At 40.7% G+C, this 23,594-nt stretch overlaps 1 protein-coding gene across 1 annotated transcript; it reads left to right on the forward strand.

Annotated features, from left to right (window-relative positions):
• Positions 1-3,845: 3,845 nt before the first annotated feature.
• Positions 3,846-20,041, forward strand: LOC310748506 (vomeronasal type-2 receptor 26-like; the record flags this gene model as incomplete). Its single annotated transcript, XM_083584336.1, has 5 exons — positions 3,846-4,100; positions 4,487-5,347; positions 5,844-6,071; positions 6,260-6,386; positions 19,140-20,041. Exons 1-5 carry the CDS (start codon positions 4,080-4,082, stop codon positions 20,039-20,041), a joined length of 2,139 nt encoding a protein of 712 aa, XP_083440462.1. The 5' UTR covers positions 3,846-4,079.
• Between the last annotated feature and the right edge of the window lie 3,553 nt (positions 20,042-23,594).

Genomic DNA, 23,594 nt, shown 5'->3' on the forward strand with positions numbered 1-23,594 from the left:
GATGAGCCATTGAGAAAGCAAAGGAAATGGGACTCTGTGCCAGACGTCAAATGGGTAGGACCCCTCCTCTAGCTCTTAAATAGTCAGGACAAAGCCAGAGTTGAGGGCAATGTTGGCTGTGATGTGATCTAGAAGAAAAGCAGACTGGAAAGCCAGAGCGGCAGAGCACAATATTTGAATTCTGCGTGAATCTAAGGATTTGGCTTTGAGATAAACAAGGGCCTCTTGTGAAACCATCCATTGTAGGCTCAGGTTGTGTATATGTGTAAATAAACCATATATCATAAAGATACCAGAGTCTCCACTGCGCCTAATTTCAAAAAAGAAACACAGATCCAGGGTAAGTGCCAGGAACCCCTGGAATCTCAGACTGCTTAGAGATTAATGTGGTGTGGAACAGCATTTTTATATTTTTACATTTTTAAAAATTGCTCCTTTGATGATAATACACCAAGGTATTACATTATTCAAAGGGGGACATTGATTGGTTATCCACTGAAAGGTATGGTCAGGGTAATGATAGATAGATGATAGATTAGATGATAGATAGATGATAGATGATAGATAGATAGATAGATAGATAGATGATAGATATAGATAGATAGATGATAGGTAGATGATAGATAAATAGATGATATAGATGATAGATAGATAGATAGATGATAGATAGATAGATAGATGATAGATAGATAGATAGATAGATAGATAGATAGATAGATGATAGATAGATGATAGATAGATGATAGATAGATAGATAGATAGATGATAGATAGATAGATAGATAGATAGATAGATGATAGATGATAGATAGATAGATAGCTAGATAGATAGATGATAGATGATAGACAGACATGGTGATGATGACAATAACAAACTGCCTGGTAACCCTTAGCTCCTCAAGCTTATGAAGATCCCCCATTCCCTGCTCAAACTTTGTTTTGAGAATTTCGCTTTCCTGTCCTTAACATTTCAAGCTGAAAATTCTTGCCACTAAGCTCTAGTTAATTCTACACAGCAAATGCATTGTTGAAAAAAATGTTTATTCTAATGTCCTTGATCAAGGTGGAGTTGGACCAGCCTTCAATGTATGATTTAGCTCTCTTTGTGTCCCTAATCAAGGTTGGGACTTAATTCCCCCCCCTTTGGTGTTTGCTCATCGCAAAAGCTTGGAACTGACTTCTCACTCCTCTTTGAGGTCAACATGGTGTGTGTATTCGGGGGGACGGGGCCTAAAAATGCTACTCAGGAAGAAACAATTATGCCCCCCTGCAATTATCTACTCCACCATGACTTAATCACAAGAGTCTCCCAAAGAAACACTAAAAAACATGTAATAAGCAAGTCTGAAAGTGCTTATGCACCAGCTGCTGTGCCATTGAGAGATGGGAGTAGGAGCAAGATGCAGGCAGGACTCTGTCAATGCAATTTCTCCTTGTTTTTCCCATCTTTCATGTTAGGATTTGAATTTTAAGTCAGAGCGTTGGCAACCTCTATTTGTTTCCAAGGCATGTGTTTATAACCATGTTGATGGTGTCAGCCCTTTAACTCAAAAAGCTGCTTTTGATAAACCAGAATGCTTCGGTTTCTAGAATTGCTGCTTCTGCTGCCTAACATAATTTGCAATGTACTCTGCCCTGTCAGTGATCCCTTTCCTGTTGTAAATGAGTGGTATCAGCCTGGTGGGTTCATCGTTGGTGGGATTACTTCTCAGATTGTTAGTATGTTCAACGAAATTTCATTCAAGCACCCACCTTCTCAGGACCTGTTTGAAATACCAGCGTAAGAAATTATTATTATTTTTCTCTTTGTTTTGCCTGACCCCAGTACAATCACAAAGATTTGTTTATGCCTGTGAGAAGTTACTCAATTAAAGTGCATGTATGCTTAATTCAGTGTAAGAATATTCTTTCTTGATCTCTTGTCCTTTGTACCACACACACAGGGTTGCTTCTCCCGTAAAAAATGACCCTTTTAATTTTGGTGGTATGCAATTTCTCAGCAGCATGCTATGCATGTCTACTGAGCCAAAAACCTCATTGAGTCCAATGGGGCTTAATCCCAGGTAAGTGTATAGTGGATTTTAGGTTGCATCAGATTTGTATGCAACATAATTCCTATTTCTAGTAGGGAGGGTACGAGAGTACAGAAGCAAATATCAAGGTAAAAGAGGAAGAATATATATTCAATATTCAATACTATAAAACTTAGCTAACGTAGGTGTTTAAATGAGGGAAACATTGAAAACCAAGTAAACCACAACAGCAGGAGAGAGGGAGAGAGAAAGAAAGTGTGAGAGCTCCATGAAGAAACATGAATTCTCAAGAAGATTTCAAAAAAAACTTTTGAAAGCATGTTTTATAAACAACCAGTGCTGTTCATCTCCATCAAATCCAACCTGGGACCCCAATCCAAACTTTGGAGCGGCTGATAATCCAGAGCTGACACAGATCCTGGCCCTGAATAATTTGGGGAACTCGCACAGTGTTTCATTAAGTGTTCAATGCGTAACTGGGGTGGGGGAGTAAGCACATGGACATCTTATCTAATTCAGCATTCCTACAATAGGAAACCAGATTCCTACAGAAAGCCCCAAACACTATATGAGCACAATAATTGCTCTCCCATACTGTTCTCGAACAAGTAGAATTCAGAACTATGTTGTCACTGATCCTGTAGATTCCATGTGGCCATCATGATTAGGAGAGATGAATAAACCTTTATGGATTTCTCTAATCACTTCTCTATTAAAAGCTTTAAAAATAAATAAATAAATAATACCTCTGTTATGACAGCATCTCTTTCTATACAATTCTGAATGAAATTACTCTACCATAAGCTTTCTATTGCATCTCCCCATCAATAGAACCTTCTCCGCTGGGAGGACTGCTTGGCTCCAACTTTATCTTCATTTCTGCTTCAAGCAATGGCATTTTCATTTTCCCAGACATTCTGGCAGCACTAATGATTGAATGCTTTTACTCTGACTATGTTTTTTCATATGCTTATATATTTTTATTACTGTATTTATTCTTCTTGTAAATCATTCCATGGCCTTCCAGAACACAAAGATAAATTAAGTAAACCTAATCTTGCCTAAACTGAAGAATAAAGTAAACTATCAGCTGCAAAACATATGTAACAACTCAAAGAATGTCCTTAAACTCCACATAAATTGGAGATTAAGTGAAAGATTAATTGAGCTCTATTTGCAGGGTTCTGCCAAAATTCTATCAGCATGCCCTGGCCTTGGCATTTGCTGTAAATGAGATCAATGAGGACCCCAAGATCTTGCCCAATGTCACTCTTGGGTTCCACATATATGACAACTTTTTTGATGCAATGATGACCTACCGTACCACTCTGGATGTGTTCTGCAAACCACACAGCTTTTCCCCTAATTACAAATGTGATGCCCATAAAAACCCCATCATTGCTATTGGGGGACTTGGCTCTGATACTACCTTCCGCATGGACAACATCTTAAGTCTCTACAAGATACCACAGGCAAGATATTTGAATGGGTCAGTAACTGATGTTCTGTGAGTGTTCTGGTGATTCTGAATGTCTGGTGAATGGTGGAGGGACTAAAATCAAGAGAAAATCCTTGTGGAAGAGTGTTTTACCCTTACCCTATTTAAGTATTTGTATGCCAATGTGATGTTAATAAGGTGGTGGAGGAAGCAGGGATGTGTGTGTTAAACATGTCCTCTTAGTCACACTTCTCGTTATGTGTTGCATAGCAACTGCCTGTTTCAGAGAGCCTACCATGTATTCTAGAACTGAGGAGACAATTCTTGCAAAATTGAGAAGGAATCCTCCCCATGTAGAGGTTGCTCCATGTGACACATGTTCTCCTTCCAAGTCATGGAGTGGGGGAGCAGACTAGATCACTATCTCCCCTGCTCTACATGGGCCCTGTTTGACAGGTGCCATCAGGTGGCTTTTTTGCCCTATGTATGCCTTGCAGAACACTTAGTGGAGGCCATTGTGAAAAGCAGGTTGGCTTGGCTTGGACAAAAGGGTCACATCGTCCGAACGTGGAGGTCTAGGAGTATAAAGTTTGCCACCTATCATAGAGAATGACCAAGAGCACAATGCAGGTACTAATGTAAGTGCACTCCTTCCTTGATCAGATTTAATATTATTTAGTGGAGGATATGTCTGCTAACTCCCTGGAAAAGACCCTGATGTTGGGAAAGATTGAGGGCAGAAGGAGAACGGGATGACAGAGGACGAGATGGTTGGACAGTGTTCTCGAAGCTACAAGCATGAGTTTGACCAAACTGTGGGAGGCAGTGGAAGACAGGAGTGCCTGGTGTGCTCTGGTCCATGGGGTCACAAAGAGTCGGACACGACTAAATGACTAAACAAAACAACAACATGTCTGCTAAGCCTGCAAATTCGTTCAACAATTATTTGTTCCATAAAAACTGCTAGCATTTAAATACTGGTCCTAAACTATCTCTGTTTGTAAATTCTCTTTTAGTTCATGTATGGCACATTTCACCCAGAAGAGAGTAATCCAGGTCAGGTCCCCTCCTTTTACCGCATGGTCCCCACTGAAGCCCCACAATATATGGGGATTGTCTGGCTACTTCAGCATTTTGGATGGACATGGGTTGGACTCTTTGTTGTAGATGGTGCCACTGGAGAAAATTTCCTGCAGACCCTGGAACACTACTTTTCCCTGCATAATGTATGTTCAGCTTTCACACAGAGACTCCCAGAACAAGCAAATCTGAAGGGCTTAAATGCTTTTCCTTCCATTTCCTCACATATATATGTACATTACATTAAAACTACAGCTAATGTTTTCATTTTGTATGGAGAAAATTTAACATTTACATGGCTGATGACTGTTTTCTTTTTTTTGGGAGACCCTCACAAGGGAAAAACCACATTGTTGGGAAAGGTGTGGATTATGACAACCCAGATTGATTTTATGTTATCAGGCCTTCAAAGAACCATGAATTTACAGCAGTTCGATGGTGCCATTTCTTTCACCATTCATTCAAAAGACCCCCCAGGCTTCAAAGAATTTCTCCAAAACATTAAACCGTACAAGAACAAAGGAGATGGTTTTCTCAAAGATTTTTGGGAGCAAGCATTTGACTGTTCCCTTCCCAATCCTGGCATACCAACAGAAAACAGTTGTATGGGAGAGGAAAGTCTTGAGAGTCTTCCTGATGCTCTCTTTGAAATGCACATGACGGGCCACAGCTACAGCATCTACAATGCTGTGTATAGTGTAGCACATACGCTGCATGTTATTGACACATCTAGATCCAATCACAAAGCAATATTGGCTAGCAAAAAAATTGAACTTCAGCATCTCAAGCCTTGGCAGGTAGTGTCTCAAAGTTCGTTTGTTTTCATTATTATCATTTCACTGAATGTACTATTGCAAAATGTGATTACATATTAAATCAGGAACTTATTGCAAAGGCACACACAATGGGCAACAACTTCAATGGGCAGAGGGTGTCCCTCAAGGACCTGGGTCCAAAGATCTTTATAGCTTTCCATCTTATTTATAAAACCTCAGGTTCAAGCTGGAAACAAATTGGCAGCTTGTGCAGGTCTCTAAGTGTGAATGTATTAGGGTCCCATTCTACTTATAAACCTGGAAATACCTTATCGGGATTCAGATTCAATTTACTCACCCTTGTCAAGTAGATCGCAGAGGCCTGTTGCATGTTCCAAATTCTCCTGGTCTCAACTGAGAAATCGAGCTAGGTGTCATCTACAGCTCAAGTGCAAAATACCTGGCATAAAATATTTGTTTGAAGTCTCCAAAATATTATTATCTCTTTGGAATTTATTATTTTTCTTCTTTCTGTTAGCTCTACCCATTTCTTCAAGGCATTTCTTTTAACAACTCAGTTGGAGAAGCAATATTCTTCAATGACGAAAGGGAAGTAGAAGGAGGATTTGACATTGTGAACATAGTCACATATAAAAACAGGTCATTCCAGAGAGTGAAAGCTGGAATTGTGCATCCCAAAGACCTCGGAGGAAAAGAATTCATCATTAATGAAGATATAATAATGTGGCACAGAACATTTAACCAGGTAGGAAGTTAGGGTACACTTTGAAGAAATATATAGTAGGGTTCAGTGGGATCCAGATGCAGGTTATTTATGCCCCACCAGTCACTTTTCTCAATTGGGAGACAACCTCAGACTACTTATGTTTTGATGTTTGTTTTTTGTTTTGTTTTTAAAGTTCAATTCTAAACACATTTCCTGTTTATGGATAGATGCTTCCTGTTTCTGTGTGTAATGACTACTGCCCCCCTGGTTATCAGAAGAAAAAGAAGGAAGGGGATAAATTTTGCTGCTATGACTGTGAGCAATGCCCTGATGGGAAGATTTCAAACCAGATTGGTAGGTGACTTTTTCCATTGTACAGGGTTGAATAATTCAGAATAATTCTGGAACACGATTTTCAATCGTTAAATTATCTTTGTTACAATATAGTGCCCTGGCTAGCCAGTCAGTCCTGGAATCAGACTGGTTCCAGAAATCTTTCACATATTAAGAGTGCAAGAAGCATTCAAACCTAGGCAAAGTTTCTTGCCACAAGGAAAACCCACTTAACTTAGTGGGATGTCTGAGTAAAGATACAATTTTGATTGCTGTGAATATCCATGACTTATTAATGAATTCGAATCAAAATAGGATCTGTTTCTATATTTCAGACATGAGCTTCTGTTTGAACTGCCCAAAACATCAATATTCCAACATGAAGAGAGACGGATGCAACCCAAAAATAAAAAGCTTTCTGTCTTATGAAGAACCTTTAGGGATCAGTTTAGCCTCCCTTGTTATTTATTTTTCCTTGATTACAGTGTGGGTGTTGGGAATCTTTATTAAGTACAGAGATACCCCCATTGTCAAAGCCAACAACAGGGACCTCACCTACACTCTCCTGTTCTCCCTTTTGCTCTGTTTCCTCTCATCTTTCATGTTCCTGGGCAAACCTGGGAAAGTGACCTGTCTTCTTCGTCAACCATCTTTTGGCATCGTCTTCTCAGTGGCTGTTTCTTGCTTGCTGGCAAAGACTACCATTGTTTCTTTAGCATTCACGGCCACAAAGCCCGGATCCAGAATGAAGAAATGGGTGGGGGGGAACCTGTCCAACTCTATTGTCCTTTCCTGCTCTCTTATTCAAGCCAGTATTTGTACCATGTGGTTAGCAACTTCTCCCTCTTTCCCTGATTTAGACATGCTCTCGGTAACAGAAGAAATCATTATGCAATGCAATGAAGGGTCAGTCGCCATGTTTTACTGTGTCCTCAGCTACATGGGCCTCCTAGCCATTGCTAGTTTCGTTGTGGCATTCCTAGCCCGCAAGTTACCTGATAGTTTTAATGAAGCCAAGTTCATTACCTTCAGTATGTTGGCATTTTGCAGTGTGTGGGTTTCATTCCTTCCAACTTACCTGAGTACCAGAGGGAAATACATGGTGGCTGTGGAGATTTTCTCCATTTTGGCCTCCAGTGCTGGTTTACTGGGTTGCATATTTTCACCAAAATGCTACATAATTTTGTTCAGGCCAGACCTTAACAGCAAGGAGCAACTAAGGAAAAGATAATAATATAGTTCTCTTTCCCCACCTGGATATTTATTGTAGGAGCAAATACATTACTTTTCCATTCAGGGCCTTCTTGGTGGCTGCTCACAGTCTTTGGAAATTCCGGCACTGAGAAGTTAGATTGGTTCCCTCCTTGCTTTCCTTCTGCTAGGAGGGGATTGGTTGTTGCCTCCCTCATTGTTTTTGCTGTCTTTGCAGTATGAAAGTGACCTCTCTGGGGCAGAAGCCTGGGCAGGGTATACGGAGCTCCTGGGCTACCCAGATGAGATGACCCTCCTCTACAAGACCCTTACCTCTAACCATAGTTACTAACACCCCCCCAATGCCTCTCTTCTTACTGCTGCATTTAATGGCTACTCAGTGCCCTTTTCTCTTTTATTTTCTGGCATAGTCACAATAGCTTGTGTTGGTTTTTCTAATATTGCAATTTTCAGGGGTGGGGAAATATTTACATTGCAAGGACCACATCCCCAAACATCTCATAGCCACTTGCATTAATTATTTCTGCTGAATTCCTTGATTTAGACCCTCTGCAAAGTAGACATGAGTAGGCTCCACCACAAGAATGAGTTCAAATAAGTTTTACTGCAAAGCTGTCTTAAATTAGAAATGCATTCCAGTTTTTGCAAAATGCTACAAACATTACATTTTATGCACTTTAAACACATATTTTATGATTTTGATATTTGTATAGCAGGTTATTTTCTACACACACTTTTAGGCTGCTGTCTATCCTCCATCCATACAGGCAAGAGGACTTATTAGACTTCAAGGGTAAAATGCAGAAAGGCAAAAGCATTTGGGGTTCTGAGTTGGGTCAGTGAGGAGTGTGACCTAGGAACATAGAGAGGCCTGGAAAGCCTAATTCCATTCCAAACTCCTTCCTCTGCTGTGATGAGCTCTTTGTTTGTAGCATTGTTTATGACTTATATGTTTGTGAGTGTTTTGTCTAAATTGTGAGAGATATTATTTGAAAAAGCTATCTATATTTGTAATAAATAAATAAAATATTGGAAGACATTTTCAAGTGCTTATGAATTATTATTATTATTATTATTATTATTATTATTATTATTATTATTACAATTCCTAGCTTTTCCTAACTACACTATTGATGTAGCAGGTCATGCACTTCCCTCTCTCCCTCATTCTTGGCCAAAGCCTTCAAAAAGGAATAACACCATCATGGCACTAAGCAAAGTCCAGCAATGTCAAGCAATGTCTGGCAGTCTTTCCCCCTCCCATGTTAATTAGCAGCAAGAGATAATGGTCAATAGGATTGATGAGAAGCCATCCAATGCATCCTGGACAACACACCTCCAACACACACATGCAAGACAACACACCTCCAAAAATCATGTTATTATGGCACAGATTTCTAATTTTATTTTTTACTTTGGTCTGAAAATAGTAGAGTTGGCTTTCTCAGCAGGAAGTCACCAAGTTATACCACATATCTCTTCCTCATTGGGACAGTAGCAGAAATCCTTCTGTCCACAGAGGGAAATAGCTCATGCTTGACATACATAAAATGGAGACATGTTCAATTCTTGGTGCTTCCAATTAGAGTTCATCAAAATAATTATCTATCGGGTGTTATGTTTGCTTCATAGCTTCAAAAATGAAGACAGAACATTCCTGAATGTTCCTTTCTGGAGTGATCTTCAATGGGTCCACCTCATGTGTCTGGTTTTATTGCACTTCCTTAGAAACCTCCCTTTATTTTGTCCTTTTGAAAAGTTCAGCCCATAAATTTGTCACCTTACTTAATAAGCAAAAGGCTGAATAAGGAAAAGTCTCTTCAATCAGGACCATGAATCACAGCCAGAAATGTGTTCATGTGTATGGGATATGATTTTGCTTGCATTTTAATGAGAAGTAATCTATTTTTTGACTTTCCAAACCAAAATATGAAGCAAAATATAATCCAGTTGAAAACTGAATTGAATTTCCTCCAATTGAATTCTAAAGAGCAGATTTTCCCCAGGGGAGAGCAGCGGGAGAAGACAAAGCGTGGATAAACCCTCAGTTCTGACAAAAGAATCATCTCCCCTTTCAATTATCTAATCCGCTATACAGTGGTACCTTGGGTTAAGTACCGTATTTTTCGCCCAATAGGACACACTTTTTCCCCTCTAAAAATGAAGGGGAAATGTGTGTGCGTCCAACCCCTCTCACTCTCCAGGCTTCAGGCAGCTATCTGCAAGCCTTTGGAGCGCTCCAAAGGCTTGCGGACAGCAGCCTGCAGCCTGAAGCCCGGCGAGCGCAGCACCAACTCCCGCTGCGCTCCCCGGGCTTCAGGCAGCTATCCGCAAGCCTTCGGAGTGCGGCGAGAGTTCCCGCTGCACTCGGAAGGCTTGCGGATAGCTGCCTGTTCTGGGGGCTGGGGTCCGAGCTTCCCCTGTCCCTAGCCCCGCAAGCTCCAGGAGAGGCGGTGAAGTTGCGCGCAATCTTGCCGCCGCTCCTGGACCTGGGGGGGGGATATTTCCTCTCTCTTTATCCCCCCCCTAAAAACTAGGTGTGCCCTATGGTCCGGTGCGCCTTAGGGAGTGAAAAATACGGTATTTAATTCGTTCCAGAGGTCTGTTCTTAACCTGAAACTGTTCTTAACCTGAAGCACCACTTTAGCTAATGGGGCCTCCTGCTGCTGCCGCCGCGCCACCGGAGCACGATTTCTGTTCTCATCCTGAGGCAAAGTTCTTAACCTGAAGCAGTATTTCTGGGTTAGGGGAGTCTGTAACCTGAAGCGTCTATAACCCGAGTTACCACTGTAATTTCATAACCAGGCTACAACCACAGAGCCTTCCCAGAAATGTATTTTAATATTTTGTTGGAAGCTGCCCAGAGTGGCTGGGGAAACTGCCCAGATAGGTGGGGTATAAATAGTAATAGTATTAGTAGTAGTAGTAGTAGTAGTAGTAGTAATAATAATAATAATAATAATAATAATAATAATAATAAACTTTATAGACCTCTACCATGTCTTCCTGTGCCCACTTTTCATTCTAAGCTAAAAACAAAACTTCAAATGTTTTACTTCCTGATAGTCCAATTGCTCCATCAAACTCAGTGAGAATAGTAAATAGTCATGGATGATGAGATGTAGTCCAGCAACATTTGGAGGGTCACAGGTTAACCACCCCTGTATGAAGGCCTCCTTTTCCTGTTGATTTTTTCACAGCCTGGTAGCCACTCCTTGTCTCACTAAGGGACAGGGCAGGCTTGTGCTGCAATCAGCAGGTGGGGAGGATCCAACATGTTTTCTGTTCAGAGTGCTACTCGGAGATTCAGTCCTGCAGGTATCATTATCACCCCCTGCAATTATCCATCTGGCCAAACCTCCAGGGCTTTCCAGAAAGCACAGAAATAAGCATTATTGGAAGCTGGGAGTAGGAACAAGAGGCTGACAGGGCTCTGCAATTTTCTTACTGGCAGTCCATGTGACTAGATAAGGCTTCAAATCAGAGTGCTGGCCATCCCTGCATGCATCTGAAACTCTTTGGATGCTGAAAGTAAGACGGCAGAGTTTCCTTTTTGGAAGCAAATATGCAAAGTCTGTTTATCTTGTTCCGGCCAGGATGCTGCTTTAGATAAGACACAGGAGAGGCAGCAGTGAAAGAGGAGCTTTGCTGCCAGGATGCTGTGGTTCATTGTGTTCCTGCTTCTGTTGCCTAAAAGGGAATGCAAAACGTGTCCTGCAAATGATCCCTTCCCTATTCCACATGAGTGGTATCAGCCAGGTAGCATCCTCATAGGTGAAATGGCTTCCCATATCATTTACATGTCCGAGGAACTTTTCTTCCAGGAGCACCCTTCTCAGAAGCTATTTGATGTTTCAGAGTATGAATTTTGTTCTTGTCATTCCATGTCTGCTTGAAGAGATAACTAATATGCCGTTCTCCCTGATGACTGGTGCTTCTAATTTAGAAGTTGGACTATTATTATTATTATTATTATTATTAGGAGGAGGACGAGAGATTTAGGATGATATCCAGTGTTGGACATACTCTTAGAATACCCACTGAAAGAAATATATTTCAGTAAGTAAAGTCAATAAATTTCAATGGCTACAACTTTGGGATGTGTCAGAGTAGATTAATGAACCTAAGTTAACCACGTCAATTAAAAATATAAGAAGAACCTGCTGGATCAGAACAATGACATCTTCTCACAGTGACCAACCCAATGTCTAAGGGAAGCCCAGAAGTAAGAGCTCCCCACTCCTGTGGTTTCCAGCCACTGCTATTCAATAATAATAATAATAATAATAATAATAATAAGAAGAAGAAGAAGAAGAAGAAGAAGAAGAAGAAGAAGAAGAAGAAGAAGAAGAAGAAGAAGAAGTTGCCCATCTGGCAGGGTTTCCCCAGCCACTCTGGAGAACTCACAACAGATTATTAAAAACACAATAGGACATGATGTAAAACATGGGTAGGCAAACTAAGGCTCAGGGGCCGGATCCGGCCCAATCACCTTCTAAATCCAGCCTGCGGACGGTCCGGGAATCAGCGTGTTTTCACATGTCCTTTTATTTAAAATGCATCTCTGGGTAATTTGTGGGGCATAGGAATTTGTTCATTCCCCCCCCCAAAAAAATAGTCCAGCCTCCCACAAGGTCTGAGGGACAGTGGACCAGCCCCCTGCTGAAAAGGTTTGCTGACCCCTGATGTAAAAATTGGGCTTTTGCTTTTGCTGCCCAACTCTCCATGGGACTCTGAGTCCCCTAAGTCCATGATCAGTCAGAGAAGAAAGGATGGAGGCTGGATCCAGTGGAAAGCAAGGAAGATATTTATTTTTTTTCTGTTGCATTAGAGTTCCCTCCGCTCCTTCCAAGGAGGGAGAGACCTTTAACAAAAGTGTGCAAGAGCCTTTAAAGACTTTTGACATTGCCCAAGCCTCTTAGCCAAAAACCACCTCAAAAACATCATACATACATCATAGGAGGCGGTCTACAACGGAAATCCTGTCTGACAGGATATCTGATAATGGTCACTGAGTGCATTACCTGGCAGTCAGGCCATTTTTTTGGTGACGGTTAATACTTTAGCTCCTGAATCCAGGTCACAGACTCACCCTATTCATACACAAACATGACCTTAAAACAAGATTTGAAGGATTTGTAAGTGAAAAAACAACAGGGAAGCTTTCCCCCTTTGCCTCCCTTACTGCAGAGGAATATTTGAGGTCATTGATGGAGTCAAACTGGCTTCAGGATTGCTCTCCTGTACTATTTCAGACACATGGTTTATATATTTAGATATGTGAGCATTTGTGAATATTTATTCTATATATTTGAACCTTAGAATTTTTTTACAAACATCAAACATTAAAAACTTCCCTATACAAAAGCAAATTCAAACACTATCACTGAGAAAGCTTTTAGCTGAGGTGGGTCTAGGTTGTCTCTCCACCACTACCACAACCACCACCACCATAATTTTTTATTTGTATCCTGCCCATCTGACTGGGTTGCCCCAGCCACTCTGCCCTGCTTCCAACAAAATATAAAAACACAGTAAGACATACATTAAACATTAAAAATGTCTCTATGCCGGGCTGCCTTCAGTTGTCCTCCCCAGAACAATACACTTTGTGTACTTTGTGTATCCTCTTTGCAGAAGAATTGTAGTTTGGCAAAGATGCTTCCTTCTGATACTGAATAACTGTCCTCTGAAATAGTCTTTTAACTTTATTGGCAGCTTGGTGATCAAGTTTTACCAGCATATCCTGGCCTTGGCATACACCATCAATGAAATCAACAAGAACCCCAACATCTTGACCAATGTCACACTTGGATTCCACATCCTCGACAGCTACTCCAATCCAAGGATGACCTATCGTGCCACTCTGGACCTGCTCTTCAAATCGCACACATTAGTCGCCAACTACAAATGGGACACGCAGAAAAACCTCATAGCTGTCATCGGAGGCTATGATGCAGAAACCTCTTCTCTGATAGCAGAAATTCTAGGTCTCTATAAGATTCCACAGGTAGGATGTATAGATAACAGTGTGCAGACATTTCCAAGTTACATGTTCTCTTGAAATTCTGAGCATAAACTGTTATAGCTCTGGTGTTGTGGTTTAGTTGTTTTATTACTTTAATTTTGACATAAGTAATACACAGAAAAACAAAAATAAAATAAATAGTAGTAGAGCCAACAATATTAATAGAAAATAAAACTTAATTACATCTGTCTGGAACTCCTGCAGATGCAGCTGACCTGCAAAAGCCTAGTTTCATCTATTACTTCTTGAGTAGGTTTAATTTCTGCATTTTGGGTTATGTCAAATACTGGCTTTCTCAATGTAGAGTCATGGAAACAAATGGTCATTATGACACGGATATGTCTGTTGATTTTAATGGCTCTATATTAAGTAAACTTATTTGAATGCAACCCTTAATTTTAATTATCATTCTGGAATATTGTTAAGTTTCTGAAGGGAATATGAGAAAGTAGCAAAATACTAAAGTTCCACCCCAGGTGAATAACTTTGGAAACATTCATCAAAAAGAGTTGTTAACTTTAAATCATTCTAAAGTTATAAAGTCTTTTATCAGATTTTATTTAATGGACTCTAATTTAATTTAATGGTGGACTCTAAACTTACCTCTATGAAATATGTGTATTACCTTGTAGCTCACTTATGGTTCATTTGCCCTAGAGGACAGACAGACGACACAGTTTCGATCATTTTACCACATGGTCCCAAATGAATCCCACCAGTACAATGGGATTGTCTACTTGCTTCGACATTTCGGATGGACATGGGTCGGCTTATTTGCTGCAGATGATGATAGTGGAGAACAATTCTTACAGACCCTGGAAGCATTCTTTTACCAGCATGAAATCTGTTCAGCATTCACACTAAGACTCCCAGCACATAACAACTGGAATGACTGGGATGAAGTTATTGCTATATTCTCAAGCATCTATGCATCTTTCTTAGGTTATGGATCCAATACATGCATCATCAATGGACAGTATTTGACAATGGCATGGCTGAGAGCTTTTATTGCCATGCAAGATCCTGGAAATACAGAGACGTCAACATTTAGAAAAGTGTGGATAATGACAACCCAGACTGATTTCATAACAACGAGCTTTCAGCGAGCCTTGGGTTTTCAGCTCTTCCAAGGTGCCATTTCCTTCACCATTCACACAAAAGAGCTTCCAGAGTTTGGGAAATTTCTTCAGAACATAAAACCTGGCTGGAACAAAAGAGATGGTTTTCTCAATGACTTCTGGGAGCAAGCATTTGACTGTTCGTTTCCAGATCTGAAAGTGGCAGTGAAGGCTGATGGGGCATGTAGCAGAGAGGAAAGGCTAAATAGTCTTCCTAGGCATCTGTTTGAAATGGACATGACTGGCAACAGCTATAATATCTATAATGCTGTCTATGCTGTTGCTCATGCTTTGCATGCCATTTACTCAACAAGATCTGAGCACAGAGCAATGGCGGGTAGCAGAAGATCTGACCTTCAAGATATCCAGCCTTGGCAGGTAATATCTCCACATCTAAACTTGTGTATAGCATTGTACAGATACAATGTTGTAAAAGTTGAGACTACAATCCTTTATGAATGGTGATGAAATTGTGGAATCTTATTTCATCCTGTATTTTTTTTTGGGGGGGGGGGAAATCATTCTTCTCTCAGAGCATCGATTCTTCCTTTTATATGGTCACATCAACACCTTACATTTAACGAATATGGCTTCTTTCGCAACACTCCCCCCTCCACAACATGCTAATGCCTGTCAGTGGGAGGCAGGGCACTAGTGGAAGAGGATTTTTCAACTGCCTTCACTGACCCCACAAATGCAAAGTCTCTGAATGTTTAATTCCTCTAGAGCGAGAGGCATATGTTAATGAGGAAACAATTTTATTGAAAGCCAAAGTAATTATTCAGTGCACAGAATTATATGTCTTCCATTATGTACAGTTTGATGCTACTTTCATTCATAGAAACATCCCTACCTACTCTACTCTTCTGAATATACCTAAACAAAAACTCCCCCCAACATTTATCCTAAATCATTTACTACTAATAATGCTGACTCCACTATGTCTCACTAGCTCTGCCACCTTTCCAACACTCTTCTACTCCAAATGCAACTTCACCAGCATTCAAAATCCCCATTTAAAACTCCAATCCAATCAGTACTCACTTCCAAAATTCAAAGCACACTTTCTATCCCTTATTTATTTATAAACCATGTTTATATGACAATTTGATTGCCTGCAGAAATAAGTAACTTAATTAAGTATATTATCCTCTCTAATGTTTGAAAGCTGAGTGTGTTGACCTGGAGGAAACTGAATTTCTAGATCTATTTCAATCAAGATTTGAATCCAATTTTGTCACACAAATTGCTCTGTTCACCCTGTATGATTACCTCTTTCGGGAAAGAGGCAGGGGAAATGTGTGCCTGCTAATTCTCCTTGATCTCTCAGTGGTTTGGTACCATTGACCATGGTATCTTGGAGTGGTTGTTTGAGTTAGGGGTGTGTGACACTGCTTTGGAGTGCTTCTGGTCATACTTGGATGGTTGCTTCCAGAGGGTGATACTTGGGGAGTTCTGTTTGGCCCCATGGAGCATTCAATGTTGGGTTCTTCAGGGATCAGTTTTATCCACCATGCTGTTTAATATATACCGTATTTTTCGCTCTATAAGATGCACCAGACCACAAGACGCACCTAGTTTTTGGAGGAAGAAAACAAGAAAAAAATATTCTGAATCTCAGAAGCCAGAACAGCAAGAGGGAACGCTGTGCAGTGAAAGCAGCAATCCCTCTTGCTGTTCCAGCTTCTGGGATAGCTTCACAGCCTGCATTCGCTCCATAAGATGCACACACATTTCCCCTTACTTTTTAGGAGGGAAAAAGTGAGTCTTATAGAGCAAAAAATACGGTACATGAAACCACTGGGTGAGAACATCCAGAGTTTTGGAGTACATTGTCAGCAATATGCTAATGACCCACATCTCTACTCCTGTATTTTCCTTTTTCAATTAGCTCCATCTATTTCTTCAAAGTACGTCATTCAACAATTCAGCTGGAGAAACTGTTTCCTTTAATGGGAACAAAGGAGTGAGAGGTGGATTTGACATAATGAATATGATCACATTCCCAAACACATCCTACCAGAGAGTTAAAGTTGGAAGAGTGGAGGATTCCAATGCTCTTGGAGAAAATGGATTCTTCCTTAATGAAGATACAATTGTGTGGCACACAGGCTTTAACCAGGTGGGGGTATGTGCATGTTCTTGGGAGCTACTCTCTTATCTAGATCTTTGGACTTTTACTGGTGGGTCAGGTCCACCATTGAGTCACTGTTTATTCTAAATTAGGTCACAACAGCAGCACTACCACCATACAAAAATATGGTAAATATTAAGAATATTAAGAAATGGGTACCAGGATCCATGATTGGTTAAAGGTGCATCTCTGATCTGAAAAAAAAAATCTTCTCTACATGGATCATTCAGGTGTGAATGCCTAATCTGAGGTTCTAGTGGCTTATCCAGATCTATAATATTAGTTCAAATGCTAAATATTTCCACTCCTACTTTGAAAGCAAAGTTTTTTTGTACCCATTTAAGAATACTTAAATATAGTAATGCTCAGGAAGAATCCATGTAAGATTTCCCCAAGGAACATATTTTGGTACTTTCCGCTTCTAAAGAATATGGTAATTGCTTGAGATATCAGTTTCTTGAGCCATGCATTAGCAGCTGAATAATATATACAGTTTCTGTAGGGATCTACATATTTATCTCTATCTATTACAGTGACTGACAAATACATAGATTAATTTTTAAAAAGCAAAAATATTAATAGGAAAACATTTCAGCATCCATCTTTCTCAGCTACTCTGGTGTGAATCAAAGGACAGATAAATGACAGAGTGAGTGAGAGCTTGTACATATCTCTTCTGCCCCAAATTCCCTTCCTGTTTATGAATAGGTGCGGCCTGTTTCTTTGTGTAATGAGCCCTGCCACCCCGGCCATCAGAGGAAAAGGAAGGAAGGTGGGAAATTTTGTTGCTATGAATGTGTTGCATGCCCCAAAGGGAAGATTTCGGAACAGAATGGTAGGTGATGTAGAAACCATTTCCCCAACCCACAATCTTAATGCAGATTTCTTTTTTTATAAAAATAATTTTTATTAAATTTCCAATTAACAAACCAATCATATCACATTAATTCCAAATTATACCAGTACATAATAAACTCCAAATATTTAGCCAAATTTTAATTTTTTGTTGGGTGTACCCATGCTTCGAGTTCAGAAAGGGTCCAATCATCTCATATTTCTGCTGCTTTGATGTTCACAAGTCCCATCTTTCCATCTCTTTGTTGTTATCCTTTACAAATCCCGTCTTCCAATCTTCTTGTTGTTACCATTTTTCTTCTTAATAACCTCTGAGTTATCTCCACAAGCGAGTTGAAGCAAACATTATTATAGTCCTGTGTGGGTTTTCACGCTGAACCAAAAGTCCTATTCAAACGGCAGGCGCCTATTTTGACAATTCCCATAAAATACAGTCTAAGCATCTGGTCATTAACTTTCCCAGACCAGTTGCTCCAACCTTAATGCAGATTTCATACCCAATGACCATTGGGACTCGGCCCAGTATACCTGAAGGAGCATCTCCACCCTATCACTCAGCCCTATCACTACATCTCGGTAGTGGTGCCCTCCATGTGGAACACTCTCCTTTCAGATGTCAAGAAGATAAAGAACTATACAACTTTTAGAAGACATCTAAAGGCTCATTCATGCTGACCACATGACCCGGAAGCTGTATGCCAGCTCCCTCGGCCAGTAAAGCGAGATGAGCGCCACAGCCCCAGAGTCGTCCGCGACTGGACCTAACGGTCAGGGGTCCTTTTACCTTACAGGCAACCCTGTATTGGGAAGTTTTATTATGTTTTAATATATGCTGTAAGCCACCCAGAATGGCTGGGGAAACCTAGCCAGATGGGCAGGGTATAAATAAGATTATCCTTATCCTTATTATAAGTGATAATTTGTCCCAGCGTGCATGTAACCACTTGTCCAAACAATAATACTGTCATGAAATTGCACTCATGGCAGGACACCCAACCTATAGAATACCATGGAGTCGTGACTGGAGAATGGGCATTTTCTGCCATTGCCCCAGAGCTGTGAAATGCCCTTTTCCCTCCTGCGTATGAAGCACCAGTTGCTTGAGACATCTTGTAAATCCATACCCAGAAGATATCATTACATTCTCCTTTAATTCACATTTAAATTTCTCTTCTTCTCATAGACTAAGCCTTCAGATGTTGTCATTAGGGAGTCATGAAAGGTTATTATAGTGCTCGGTCTAATTTAAAACAACAACAATCTACACAGAACTCAATAATTATGACAATAAGTTTGATTGAGAGACTATTAAAATTCATTTTCATATATGAATAGTTGCAGAAACTTATGTTTTCAAGAAAAGGTAACACTTTCCCTTAAATTACACGTGAATTGAAACTGAAATTAAACCTTTTTCTAATTTTCAGATATGGATGACTGCTTCAAATGCCCAGAAGATCAGTATCCAAACAATGACAGAGATGGCTGTATCCCCAAATCTAGAAACTTCCTTTCTTATGAGGAACCTTTAGGGATCAGTTTAGCCTCAGTTGCTCTAGCCTTTTCCCTAATCACAGCTTTGGTACTAGGAACTTTCATTAAGCACAAAGATACCCCCATTGTCAAAGCCAACAACCGAGACCTCACCTACACTCTCCTCATCTCCCTCCTACTCTGCTTCCTCTCTTCTTTGCTATTCCTTGGACAACCTGGGAAGGTAACCTGCCTTCTTCGTCAACCTACATTTGGCATTAATTTCTCTATGGCAATTTCTTGTGTTTTGGCCAAAACCATCACCGTAGTTCTTGCTTTTGTAGCCACAAAGCCTGGATCTAGATTGATGAAGTGCTTAGGCAAACCACTGGCCCAATGGGTTGTCCTTTCATGCTTGCTTATTCAAGCAAGTATTTGTCTTGTGTGGTTGGAAACCTCTCCCCCATTCCCTGATTTAGACATGCAATCGGTACAAGGAGAAATCATTGAGCAATGTAATGAAGGGTCAGTTGCCATGTTTTATTGTGTCCTGGGCTATATGGGCTTCTTGGCCATTGTCAGCTTCATTATGGCATTCACAGCCCGCAACTTACCAGATAGTTTTAATGAAGCCAAATTCATCACCTTCAGCATGTTGGCATTTTGCAGTGTGTGGGTGTCCTTCATGCCAACCTACCTGAGCACAAAAGGAAAAAATATGGTTGCTGTGGAGATCTTCTCCATCTTGGCCTCCAGTGCTGGGTTACTTGGTTGCATCTTTTTTCCTAAATGCTATATCATTGTACTCAGGCCTGAACTGAACAACAAAGAACAACTAATACGGAGAAATAATTAAAGAATCTATTTGTTTTCAATTTATTTAATATATAGGTAAATGTTTTAGCAGCAAAAACAACCACAAAGTTTAGAGATATTTCTACCTGTCTCTTCATCAGGTTTCTTCTGTTGCTTTTCAATTCCCAGCAGCCCACATTACAAACAGCCATTCTTACCTAACTGGCAACATGTCTGAGTCCTGTGATGTGCTATTTAAATTTAAATGATACGACTACTATTACTACTACTACTACTACTATAACTACTACTACTATTTATTTTTATGCCGTCCATCTGACTGTTTTGTTCCAATCACTCTGGGCAGCTTCCAGCAAATTATAAAACCACACTAAAACATCAAACATTAAAAACCTCACTATACAGGGCTGTCTTCAGATGTCTTAAAAATTCAGATATTTGTTTGTTTCCTTGGCATGTGAGAGGAGAGCATTCCACAAGGTGGGTGCAACTACCAGGAAGGCCCTGTTCCTGATTCCCTGTAACCTTACAATGAGCGAATTGCCAGAAGGCCCTCAGAGCTGGATTTTAGTGTTAAGAAAGGTTACTAAGGGCACTGGATTTCCTAGACTTTTTGCTTCCTCCACCTTTTTCCCTGCTCCACTCTTCAATGAAAAGCAAGAAGGCCAACCTGAAACTGGGACTTCTGTATGCTGTTCTTACAAAGTGGAATGGTTATTAATATTATTAGTGTTATGAGTTTCTAGGTGTTAGAATTTTCATTAAGACTTAGAGTGTTAAAACTGCAAATTGTCAGACACATGTGTATTAAGCCAGACCCATGTGGCTGGACAGTGCTCAATATCTAGAATCAGTAAGCGTCAAAAGCTAATTAAACTAGCCCAGTGATATCTAGATCCTGTATATTAGGCTGTATGCTAGACACTTCTAAATCCTCTGCAAGCAAACTATTCCTACCCTCCCTTTCAGGGGTGTAGGAAAGTGGGGGTGGGGGCAATCTGCCATCATGGAGGGGGGTGACAAATTATCAAGGAACAATTACTGCCCTACTAAAAACCTTTTTTTTTAAATGCCTGCTCCAAAGGTCTTATCTTACTACACTAGGGATTATATAGCTATATATGAAATTTCATGCATATCAGTTAATATCTTGAGCCTCCTCCATGAAAATAGCTGTTTAAATGGCCATTTTCCTATGTCATGAAGGCTGAAATTTCAGTTCAGTGGAGCAGGCATTTTTTTTTAAAAAAAGTTCACCTTGCAGGTTTTTAAAAATAAATTTTATTAAATAAACAAACAATAAATATAAATAAAATAACACAAGCCAAAACACAGTCCATCCTGTAGATTTAAGTATCTGTCCACAGTCGCCTCCTTGTTATCAGAGGCCCAGAATCCACATTCCTTTGTAAGAAAATATGAAATAACATAAAACCATTTTTGCAGGGGGGGGGGGTTTACAAGACATTTTCCACACCAGGCACCACCTGACCTTCCTACGCCTCTGCTCCCTTTAAATCTGACTGCTATAGAAGGTTGCTGCTGGGTGATTATCTTTGGGCAGCAGCCATAGCAGAACAGGGCCTATTTTCCCTTTGTCCCTCTCTTCCAGCTAGCAGTGGCAGCAACAAGGGGACAGTTCCCTGCCTGCCTGCCTTCACTTCTGGTTTGCTTTTTTTTCACTTACCCAGCCCATGGCCAAAATGTGGCCCAGACAAATCACAGAAGAACGAGCAGGGCAGGTCACACAGCTCTCCAGTAATCATCCTGAATAACTGCAAGCTGGCTCACTGCCACTTCTGGCCACATTCGTAATCACTGAGCTGCTTCTGCTGCATCCTAATTGGCAGCAGTGGGTCTCCAGGCCATCTGGTGAAGAGGAGATCTCTGTCAGAAAGGTGTTCCTCTCTGGCCTAGCCTGAGTCTCTGTTTCCACCATATAGAGCCAACCACATCCCACCCTGCATGGACCTTAAGGAGAAGGGCACAGGTGGGGGAGTTACAATGTTCAGTCTCCCCTGCATGTTCCTGCAGGCATCATCATCATCACCACCACCACTTGCTGCTTAGTTTGCCACCATGAAAAGTTCAACTCTTCTGTTCTTCTCTGGGATCATATTGTCACACAATCTACTTGAGCAGTTCACTATGCAGGTACTGTGGAGAGGAAAAATATGTCGTCACTTGCTAGCTTCGCTTTCTTGTCAAAATTAACACTCTTTTGCACAGCATATGAAGCTGATGGCTTCATCTTGTAACAGGTGAGATGAGCCTGCAGCCCTCTGAATGCCTCCCATCAGCCTCAGACAGCATGGCCAATGGTCCGTAAAGGATGATAGGCGTTGTAGTCTAGTGATACCTAGATGGCCTAAGGTTAGCCACCCTTCCCTTGGGGCCTCACTTTGCTGTTGATATTTGCTCAGCCTGGAAGCTTCTGATGAGAAGAACAGGCTTGTGGTACAGTGTGGGCGGGAGCAACATATTATGGTGCAAAGAGTTATACAGAGAGCTTCAGTCCTACAGACAATCATTATCACCCCCAGCAATTATCCCATTATTCATCTGGACAAACCTCCAGGGCTTTCCGGAAGGCACAGAAATGAGCAACAAATTAAATAAAATTCTGCACCATTGGAAGCTGGAAGTAAGACCAAGAGGCTGGCAGGGCTCTGTCAGTTTCATCACTGACATTTCATCACTGACAAGGCATTAATTTGCAACTTTCTGGATTCTGAAAGTAAGGCTGCAGAGTAACCTTTTAGGAGCTGAATATGCAGAGTCTGCTTAGCCTTTCAAGATTTTGCTTTTGAGAAGGCACAGCCTGCAGTTGAAGAGAAGCCTTGCTGCTAGGATGTTGTGGCTAATGGTGGTTCTGCTTCTTTTGCCAAGAAGGGCACAGAAAATAACAGCTGTGAAGTGCCCTGAAAACGATCCTTTCCCTATTCCACATGAGTGGTACCAGCCAGGTGGCCTCATCATCGGTGGAATGACTTCCCAGATCATTTACACTTCTGATGAACAATTATTCCGGGAACACCCATCTCAGAAGCTGTTTGATTTTTGGTGTGGATTTTCTTTGACCAGATATCTAATATCCATTTCCCCCATAATGACAGCTGCTTCTACTTTGCAAAGCTTGGACTGGGTTGGGGTTGGGGGTGGGGGAGGGCAATAAGGGAATTAAGACAATATCCAATGTTGGTCATACTAGGAGCAGACACATTGAAAGGAATTGACTAAAGTAAGTTAAATCAATTTATTTCAATGGGTAAAATAGTGGGTTTTTAATGAACTTAAGGTATCCGGCCCCACTGAGAGCATAAGAAGAGTCTTCTCGACCAGGCCAATGGCCGATATTGTCCAGTGTTCAGTTCTCACAGTGACCAACCAAATGCCTATTGCAATCTTGCAAGCAGGACCTGAGTGCAACATCATTCCCCCATACTGCAGTTTCCAGGTATTCAAAAACAATACTAACAATGGAACTAGAACACACCCATCATGTCTAGAACCCACTGATATCCTTATCCTCTATGAATTTGACTTATCCTCATTTAAAGCAAACGGCATTGCTTGCAATCACCACTCTTTTT

This window comes from Podarcis filfolensis (genome assembly GCF_964270895.1).
Source record: "Podarcis filfolensis genome assembly, chromosome: 13".
NCBI lineage: Eukaryota > Metazoa > Chordata > Lepidosauria > Squamata > Lacertidae > Podarcis > Podarcis filfolensis.